The 10,596-nt window shown below is 36.9% G+C and overlaps 1 protein-coding gene across 1 annotated transcript; it reads right to left on the bottom strand.

The window, feature by feature from the left end:
- Positions 1–678: 678 nt before the first annotated feature.
- On the bottom strand, positions 679–9,178 carry LOC134747868 (23 kDa integral membrane protein-like). The gene is made up of 5 exons (XM_063682541.1): positions 9,020–9,178; positions 3,348–3,536; positions 2,242–2,394; positions 1,666–1,863; positions 679–1,311 (listed from the first exon to the last, which is right to left on the bottom strand). Exons 1-5 carry the CDS (start codon positions 9,077–9,079, stop codon positions 1,240–1,242), a joined length of 672 nt encoding a protein of 223 aa, XP_063538611.1. The 5' UTR covers positions 9,080–9,178; the 3' UTR covers positions 679–1,239.
- Between the last annotated feature and the right edge of the window lie 1,418 nt (positions 9,179–10,596).

Genomic DNA, 10,596 nt, shown 5'->3' with positions numbered 1-10,596 from the left:
GTGGATAACTAAGTACGAAGTACGTAAGTATTTACAAAGATAAAAATAAGATCTAAGGAAAAAACGTGCCTCGAAAATCAAGAAAATTTGATTCTCGTTCAGAGGGCGCTACTAGTTTTGGCCTACAGTCGAATAGATGGCGTTGACGGTTTCGTTTGTTATTTAACAATTTTAACGCATATCAGTGAAAGAACATAGGTCAAAATCATAAAAATAATTAATGCAAATAAAAAAAAAATCATTTATCTATATTTAAATACATTTTATCGTATTTTTATAAATCTTCATTTTTAGTTTTAAAGTGTGTGTGATGTGTTGTGTGTGTATGTGTAAAGATGGCAGTGAATTTACTGGGGTTACAAAATTTACTATGACAGTACCGCTCTAGAAGTTACTCTATGGTATTTACCTAACAAGCAGGATATCTACATAATATCTGTTATTAAAATTTGTTTTTTTTTTTTATATATTTCAACAAAAAAATATGTTACAAATAGACATAGACACGCAACCACTGCGTCTGAGCCTCATAATCCATTAGGGAATAAATAAATAAATTACGTCCGAAGGGAATCATTTTAATAAAATTCATAATTTATTTTTATTTATTTATTCATTTAAATATTATACAAAAAATAAAGAGATTAATATATACCTAAATAATACTTATTAATTTTAACTGTCTCCTTTTAAAAATGTATTAGTTAACATTTTATAGTTATTTGTTTGGTTTGCTGATCGATCAAACCATGATTGCCAATAGTTTGGACGAAATCTGGATATACGAGAGAAGAAAATGGGACTACGTTTGCATGAAGAAGCGACCGTCACCTTTCCTCTTAATTACATACAGTGCCGGCCCGAGTCCTTGATCAGGGTAGAGCGAAATTGGGTTTTGGCGCCCTTCGTTGAAGCTTTTTACCCAAAAGTAAAATGAACCGTATTTTGGGCCCGCGTCACACTTGCGTCGCGTCTTTTAAAACTTATTTTTTTTTTCTCATTTGCCATTTTAGCGCCCCCTTTGCCATCCGGCGCCTAGAGCGGCCGCTTCGCTCGCTCTACCCTAGATCCGGCCCTGATTACATACTTTGATCTTGACACTCTTGACATGATTCGATCTAACCCCAACATACTGGAACGAAACTTATTTATTGTTCTTATATTTCACTCTTATAACTAAATGACATGAAGGCCCATTCGGTTCTTTTCACGTCGTAATATAAAGTAAGAGACTGATATTTAGTAACGTGTTCTTCTGTCCCTGTTTCGCACGTGGTTCGCGAGGCAGAGGCCAAACACCACCGACACCAGCTGAAAACAAAAAGGTTAGATTATTATTTATTCTGCAATATGTCGGAATGCATCGAAGCTGGAGGCCAATTCGAACTTTCATTTTGACATCAAAATGATGCCTGTTTGTTATCATTCGCAAGGGTTCTCTCATGAATTTGATTAATAAATTGATACCATTAAACGAAAATACCTAAAATTCTGTGTTATTCAAAAATTCGAGGACTGTGTTGCGGACCGTATGTGAGTAGTGGAAGCTATTTGACCTGAAAACTATTATGGTTTGGGGTAGAAGTGTGAAAATGAAAAGACATCAGATGCAAGGAGATAAATTAGGTTACACTGTGAAGTGTCTAGGTTGGATGTAGGTCTTACCTCCAAAGCGGCGACGACAATGCAAACAGCACCAATCGCCGTGCTGAAGGTGGAGATGAAGTCCTCGGCGCGCGAGTTGCATCCAGGATACGAGTTGAGCAGAGTACAGGTGACAGCGCCCTCGGCGCAGCAGCTCGGTGGCAGAGACACGATGTTCACCCCGTAGGACTGTCCGCCTTCGGTACCGCAGCAACTCAGCTGGAAGAAAACATCATGATCGTTATCATAAAAAGTTTTCGGACGAAAAAGACTAAAAGAAAAGTTTGACAATAAGTGCCCGGCAAACTCGGTTCTCCATACAAACGTAGTTACTAGTTACGCTCTCATTTTAAAACGACTAGCTAGATTGCTCTGATAGTAATTTTAAAATGAGAACGAAACTCTAGTTTGTATGAGAAGGTGAAATTCGGCAATGCGGGATTCCACCAGTGTGCGGCACTGTGCGGCACAAGCATATTCAGTACAAAAATGCTTGTGCCGCACAGTGCCACACACTGGTGGAATCCCGCCTTTACTGGTGCCATACACACACACTAGAGGACGCCATTCGCTTTTATAATAATAAAATATCATTACCGCCGTTTCGATCTTGTGGAACTCCGTCTGGTTGTTAAGGAAGGCGTTGTTGAACTCATTCTTGACACTGGTAGCCAAAGAGTCCGCGTTCACGAACATTATCGTCGCCAGAGCTATCTTCACCACCATCAGCACGATCATGAAGATTGAGTACTGAAATCAATTGATAATAGTGTCAACACGCGTTGAATATTGATCTTAACCTTTTGAACGCTTTACATCATAAACAAAAACGTCACTGTCACGCCAAGGTAACAGACGCAACCGAGCGAATGTAAACTTTACTCGAAAGTGTCAAGGTTACTTTGACAGCGTCCGCCATAACACCTATAGTGGTCCTTGGCGCTGTGGGCATGACTAGTAACGACCACTTTAGGGGTTCTTGGCGTTCAAAGGGTTAATCTAATATAAAATTTCACCTGACAGAGGAAATGGTGTCTCTGTCTCTCTCATCTGGTGATTTTTGACGACAGAGTTGCGATAAACCATAAAGAGCAGCAGTTTACTGCTCTAATTTGGCTTACATGGCTCTATAAGACTTGCGAGGTACATTAGCCGCATTGTTTTGAAGTAAAATAGACGACTAAACAAAGTTGGCACAGACTTGGTAGTGCCAATGTATGACCCCGCCACGAAGTTGGCACAGACTTGGTAGTGCCAATGTATGGCCCCGCCACGAAGTTGGCACAGACTTGGTAGTGCCAATGTATGGCCCCGCCACGAAGTTGGCACAGACTTGGTAGTGCCAATGTATGGCCCCGCCACGAAGTTGGCACAGACTTGGTAGTGCCAATGTATGGCCCCGCCACGAAGTTGGCACAGACTAGGTAGTGCCAATGTAAGGCCCTGCCATACATGTAAAACTTGATTTTATGTTTCCATTTGAACCATATTTGAACACTTCGTATTTCCGTAATTTAGTGTTAGAAAAAGCCGAAAGACTAAAGTAATTGCTTTGGGTTCTGGGTATGCTATTAGCAGATATAATAGCATACCCAAAATGTAGAAGGTAGTTCTCAAGCTTATAGTATATAATAATGTGTGTAGGTAACAATTGTTAAAGTTTAAATCAGTGATCTGCTGAAGATCTTAAACTTGCTACTTACAGTGACCAACATGCAGTTGCTCTCCCTAATAGCACCGCAGCATCCAAGGAAGGCGATGAAAAACACCACGGATCCCACCACCATGGTGGCGATGGGTCCGAACTCATACCACCCATCGATGAGGCTGGTTATCGCTGTGACCTTCAGCTGGACGGCTACTCCGATACCCAGGAGCGCGAGGCCTGATAACTGGAAATAATTTAATAAGTATAAAAAATATTATTTGATTATATTTAAGTAGATCATGAATCAATTCGTCGATTACTACGAGTATGTCGTGAAATTATCTTATATTATAATTTCGACGGAAATACATGTATATTGGAATTTATTTTTCACCACACCTGCTCGTAAAGGGTCTCTCTTGATCCTTCAAAAACTAATGAAACTGTTGCAGTTTATCCGCAAAAGTGGCAAAGTAAGAGAATTGGCTTTTAATAAATTATGTTTTTGAATGATAATTGATAAACCTTTATTTTTTGAGATTGGGTGACTAGTGGTTTGGTGATTTATAACTATTACAAGGGGCATAGTTATTGTTTAACTCCTGTGCTAATAATGTAATAATAATTGACCGAAGCATAGCGAAGGTCTACGGTTTGACTCGGGTATTTTGCTTTTGTATGTCCGGATGTTCTCCTCTACAGGTCGCAATTCTCAACCGATTCTCGTGAAATTTTGTGATCAAATTCTATGATGAAATATAATTTTTTTGTCGATCCGGTTTTTGGAAATTTTTCAAAATGGCGGAGTTGTGATAGCTCGCGCCTAAACAAATAGTCGTATCGATATCATAACAGTATTTTCTTTTTGAGATATGTTTACAGATTAAATATCGAAAAATGCAGAAACTTTGTATTGCTGGTTTTGACGGTATTTAGATATTTAGTTTTTACTCGAGAATGACTAGCTGAATTTTGTCAGCTTAGGTAAGCACTATCATAGCGTGTTTTGCAAACATTCGCTTTTTTGTTTGCACCGCGTGGTCCCTGGTTCGATCCCCAGTAATTGTATGCTGCTACATAACTTTTTGTATTTTATTACACTTAAAATGAGTATTGGATTTTTATTTGTTTTTTATTTTTCTATTTTGAAATTGATTGATAAAGTGCGGGCTAAGCGTATTCGTTTAATTTTTACAAGCCCTAAAAAATATGTTTTTTTTTGTTATTTTAATTTTCTAGTGTTCTGAACGGCGGAGCCATAAGTTTAGTTAGCCATTACGTGCTGCTGACATAGATGGCGCTGATTTTGCGCTAGAAACGACGCATTCGGAGCTAAAATGGCCCCTATTTGAAGTGTTTATTTAATAATTACTCATCAGTCCATTAACCGATTTCGATACAATTGAGTTCATTTGATAGATCTTTTTCCATTTTAAAGAAATATTATAAAAATAGAATACGCGGTCTTATAAAAAGCTGGAAATGAGTTAATTGTGGCATTTTTACAGAAATTTCACGACTGCGTTTGTTTGAGGCCAGCTCCCTGTGCGAAAATTAAGGCATAAAACGCTCAAATGCGCTCATACCTACAGGCTTTACAATATAGGGTCGGGTAAACCCTGATATTAAAGCGCACGAAACGCGCTTTTTATACATGGCTCCTGGGGCGCCTTTTATATTGTAAAGATTACATACAGGGGGCCTGCGGCGCCCTTTACGCTGTAAGGTCGGGCTTAGCCCGACATTCAAGCGTGCGAAGCGCGCTCTTATACACAGGCTTTACACTGTAGGGTCGGGCGAAGCCCGACATTCAAGAGCGCGAAGAGCGCTCTTTCACACAGGCTTGACACCGTATTAGGGTCGCCTTACACAAAGGGCGCCTGCGGCGCCTTTTACACTGTAGATATTACGTACAGGGCCGCCTGCGGCGCCTTTTTCTATTACCTACAAACTTTTCACTGTAGGGTAGGGCAAAGCCCAACATTCAAGTCTTATTACATACAGGGCGCCTGCTTTACGCTATGAGGTCCCTATGCGGTCTTCGCAATAATTTCCACGCCACTTTTCACATCAACCACTGCGGCTGTAATCCTGTTACAGCCTATCACCATGTTTTTTTTATGCCAATCGATCCCATTCCTATCCACGATCAAAAGCTTGTATGGTACCAAAAAAACTTCCGACTAGAAAAGCCAGAAATCGAGGAAAACTTTTCCCATACAGTTTGTATGAAAATGAAAACTTTTATTTTTCACATGCTATTTTTTATGCCAACGATTCCTGTCCATTCCTATGCAAGCTACAATTATTTTTAAAGCGAAATTTACATACCTAGAATATATTATGCTGAAGCGATCAACATCAAAATCAAAGTGATTTGTTAAGTTTTAGTTAGTGGAAACCGTTTTCTCCCGAAATGGAAATTGTAAGAAAAAAGTACCTATTGTCTCTATCTATTCTACCCTCTTAAACGTAACAGGACTGATTGGCGAGATAGAAAAATATGAATAAAATTTCACGTTTTCTCCATATATTAAATGAAAACTTTTATTACCTACTCAAAAATGTGACTCGCACGTCAACAGCACTAAGCATAGAAGCGTTTTTGTAGTTATCAGTAGAAGAATTCGCGACACTCAATTGATAATAAGAATAAAATATTTACGCTTAAAATAACTCGAAAGAGAACGTTAAAATTATTTAAAAAATTGGCACCGTCGAGGTTTGAACCAACTAGGTATCTCAGCTACTATCGGAATTTTATTTTCAAAACAGATTACGGATGCCACGAGCACATGAAAATTAATGTCTGAAAATATCAGTTGGTTATAATATAAGTGCCTGTCAAAGTCGCAATCGTTGATCAAACAAGAATTTAAATTTAAATTCTGATCTTTTTTAACAATAAACATTCCATCCGCAACGCCCTCTTGGTTACTTTACTGTAACATTACGAATTTACTGACAGTTGTCTTTAAGTACGTATGTGTATGTGAATGCAAGATATTGCTATATTTTGCAGTTTTTACACAATTTTGATGAAGTGTGACAGTCTCTACTGTTGAGTGTAAATATATTTCGATTTAGACGTCAAATTTTTGTTGCAAAGGCGTAAATATCAACACGTCTTAGAAAATGTTTGAGTTTTGGAAACGATGGTGATAATTCGCAAATTCTGTACAATCACGCCATCTTTTGGTGGTTAGTCGTCGGCAGGACAGCCCTAGACACTTAAGCTATGCTCGCGAGGTCTACAGCTCACAGAGCCACTAGTAATAATACACCTGAGTGGTTAAAAAAGTGGAATCTTATCTTAAGCGTTGCGAGGTGTTCAAGGCATGAGGGTTAAACTATATTTGTTAGCGAGTGAAACACAAAAATTCTCACCACACCAAAAGAAAATAATAAGTTATTATTAATAACTGTAAAACAAACCATTCAGAATTATCATTTAAAAGTCAATTCCACCAGCAAATGAGGAAACAACTCAAAATTTGCATCATTTCATATGACTATTATTATAGGTACCACTAAAAGAGACGGTTTGTATGAGTAAGAACACTTAGAACTAGTAAGAAGTACTTAATTATAGTTTACCGTACCTAACCATGATTAACAACTACGGACTGGTTAAGATTTTGGCTAAATGTGACTGTTTTTTATTATTTTAAGTAACTTACCTACCAATCATCTGAGTTACGAGTAACTGGTATCTTAGTTACGATCTACCTATTTATATAGTTAGGTATATAATAGAATTCTTTAGCAAAATTTGTATTTGACCCTACATATCGTAATATTTTACTAATACTTCTCAGAGTAAACATCGAGCCCGCGGTGATTCATTATGCCGATTTTATCATTTTATCATTTCAGAGAAAAATGATGTTAATGTGGATGAAGTGTGAGGGATACAGATTTTTTATCTGATTTACTGTATTGTTCAGTCGTGTGTCAGAAAAGCAAAATTGTTCATAATATCGGATTATACTTAGTATACCTATCAACTAATAAAATGTTACAGGTTATTTATTTGTGTATGCAGGATTTGCAAACAAGACTGTGAACACAGCAAGCTCCGACGCTGTGATGAAAAGTAATGAATTCCTACATTTTGTTTTTCGTATACAATATATATACCTACTGATATGAGGAGAGAAAAGCAAAGCCGTAGCAAAATCATTCCTATCTCATGGAGGCACTTAAAACTCTATAGTATACTGCCTACGCTTATATTAAATAGTACTCTATTCGGGAATAATTCTAACTTTCCCTGGATTTAACAAGCCTTATTAGGGTTCCCTAAAAACGGGACCCTATTACTAAGACTCCGCTGTCCGCCTGTCTGTCACTAGGCTGTATCTCATGAACCGTGATAGCTAGAGATATGAAATTTTCACAGATGATGTATTTCTGTTATTTTTATATCAAATAAATTAGCCGCTATAACAACAAATATTAAAAAGTACGGAACCCTCGGTGCGCGAGTCCGACTCGCACTTGGCCGGTTTTTGATTATGCATGCTAGATACATTTTGCTTCTTTAGAATACAACCTAAGTAGTGATGTGTTATCCATAGGTATATAAAAAAATATCATTATAAGTATTCGCATTACAAATGGCAATAGCCAATAAATCCTTGAACGCCTCGTATTACTTATTTTTCCAAGTATCGGCGCCTAGTTTTGTTGTTATCTGTTATCAGCGTGTGTTCGTTTGCTATCTTATCGAAACCATTGGTCCGTAGTCTTGGCCCTAAATGGGAATAATATCACCACACTTAAAGTCCATTATATTGTAAAGTAACTGACTAAACTACCAGGAAAATACTGTAAAGGAAAGTACTGTACCAAATCCTGTTTCAAAGCCATATTATTGAGATATCTGCCAATTTTGGTGGTACTTAATGATAATTTTATATTGATCATAAACGATTTTTATCAGTCAACGTCCTAAATTTTGTCATATTATCTGGTTTATATCAATGTTAATTTTAATTAGAAGATAAGACCAATGAAAAATTACTTGCATCTAAAGTTTGCGTTTGGTAGGTATGTACTGTATGTAGTTGTAGTGTAGGTAATAGGTGTAGATATAGGTAATTGACATCGCATAATAGGTAGGTAAGCAAATTGTCTCCATGTTTTTTGTACAAATAATAAATAAAAACAAATCTACATACCGTAAAATGGGGTGAGTAGGGTTCGCGGGGAGAGTTGGGTTATGAATGGGGAGAGAAGGTTTGAAAGGGGGGTGAGATGGCTACTGCTACAAAAATAATGTATTCCAATTTAAAATGGAGCTATAGTATTACTCATAATAAAAAAAATCGATCCCATCATGTTCCCGTATAAAAACCCATCTCACCCCAATTACGAGGGACTACGGGGTGAGGTGGTTTTTCCTGTTTATCGTCAAAGTTATGAAATGGAACTTCCCAAAAATAAAACTAAAATACAAACGTCCGCAACACTTATTATATACACCATTCAGTTTGCATATGTAAAAATGTTATCGAGGTTTGAATGTCAGTTTTGCTCCAACTCACCCCATTTTACGGTACCTACAAATGAAATCTTTAACAACCACCTCGAGCCTAAGCAGCGCAACAACACTAAAATCATCTAGGGGCTTTCTTATTATAGAACCATCATCATCACTTAATTTTATTAATGTTCAGTATTCAAAATTATTATTTGTAAGGACATTTAACAACGAAAACTTACCGCAAAGAACAAGTTGGCAAAAAATAAGATGTATTTGACTAGAAATTCACCACACCCCATTTTGATTATTTTTTGACACTAACGCGGTTATTCTCCTTGTAATATAGTTTCAGACTGAACCGGCACAACACAATCTTATCTATTGTGGTTATCTACTTGCACTCATAGGCTTGGGTACTTACTTGATAAAAAAAACAGCCAATGAGTGTTCGGATATTGCTAAATCATTGTTTTTTAGCTGACTGAATAAAAATTTAGATTATCTGTATGATGCTTTATTGATATTAATCTGTCTCATTTTGCATATTGGTGATGCATGATATTGAATACACTGAGTAATCAAGTACTTATTTTAAGCAGAAAGAAGGTATTTGACTGTATTTAAAATAAATTATTTTACACCATGCATGAAATAAAGCACCAGAAGATTAATAGATAAACGTAAACAATTTCTATTTTAAAACTCGTATAAAACTATAAAGAGTAGGTAATTTGATTGTGACGTCACATGTTAGTGTTTCATATAAATTCCATAGTAGCAAAATCGTTTTGACAGTTCGAAAAAAGAAACTGATTTGACTAGTAGTCAAATAAACAAGTTTGAGAACAAATCAAATTATTTTTTTAAATATTTTGATTTGTGTTTTTTAAAGTAGTCACACTACTATATATATATTATATATATAGTAGTAGTCAAATACCCTATAGAGAGGTAGTCTAAAAAAAAGTGCTCCTTAGTTTCACATCCAAAACAGATGGCGCTGTCTTCTTCTTCTTTTAAAATTATGGCTTCAGCCCAGTGGGACTATTTCGCCAGTATCAAGGTATTAAGAGGTTTAAAAACGACAAAAATTGTACGGTTGTAAAAGACAGTGTACGGTGATTTGTTAGCTCTTGTAAATCGATAGCTAGACTTTACAAGAAGCACGTGGACTACCGGCCGTTGACTCCAAGATGGTGGTTAAACGCGCTTCAAAATTAATTCTCCATTTACTGCACACTACCACATTAGTTTACTGTATAAAAAGCTATCGATATTACACTTTAAACAATATTAATGAGCAAAAAACAAAGTAATTAATCACGATGCTAACTATAAAGATGGCGCTCGAACCGGAAGTCCAGATGGCGCTGTACTGCGCCATAAGTTTTGCGGTCACTGAATTGTCAAACGTCAACTTTTGACAATCAGAGTTACCGAAAAATATATGAAGCTGTACAGCGCCATCTCGTTTACCTGTCAAATTCATTTATTTATTTGAGATCAAATTTGAAGCACTAAACGAAATTGTATTAGATTTTACACATCTTACTAAATCAATGTATCTGTTTTAAGTAGGTACCTAGGTACAATATCCTTAGCGCCACTTGCACCATTCCACTTACCCGGGGTTAACCTTTTCGACGCCGTGTCAAACACAAAAGCTGTCATCCAGACGCCAGGTCACCGAAGTGTCAAAACTGAAATTGAACTTGATGCATACGTAGGTACTTTATGTAGGTCTATGTTGCTCTGTGGTCTATGACCGATTAATCGGTCATTGGCATCCAAAAGGTTAACCGGTTAAACCTGGAGT

Source organism: Cydia strobilella, chromosome 15 (assembly GCF_947568885.1).
Source record: "Cydia strobilella chromosome 15, ilCydStro3.1, whole genome shotgun sequence".
NCBI lineage: Eukaryota > Metazoa > Arthropoda > Insecta > Lepidoptera > Tortricidae > Cydia > Cydia strobilella.
This window is presented reverse-complemented; position numbering and strand designations above follow the sequence as displayed.

Coding starts and splice junctions, on each gene's coding strand:
- LOC134747868 (XM_063682541.1), bottom strand. CDS start 9,079: ATGGGGTGTGGTGAATTTCTAGTCAAATACATCTTATTTTTTGCCAAC. Junction 2,395..3,347: donor GCAACTGCATGTTGGTCACT/GTAAGTAGCAAG, acceptor AATTGATTTCAG/TACTCAATCTTCATGATCGT. Junction 1,312..1,665: donor TTGTCGTCGCCGCTTTGGAG/GTAAGACCTACA, acceptor TTTTGTTTTCAG/CTGGTGTCGGTGGTGTTTGG.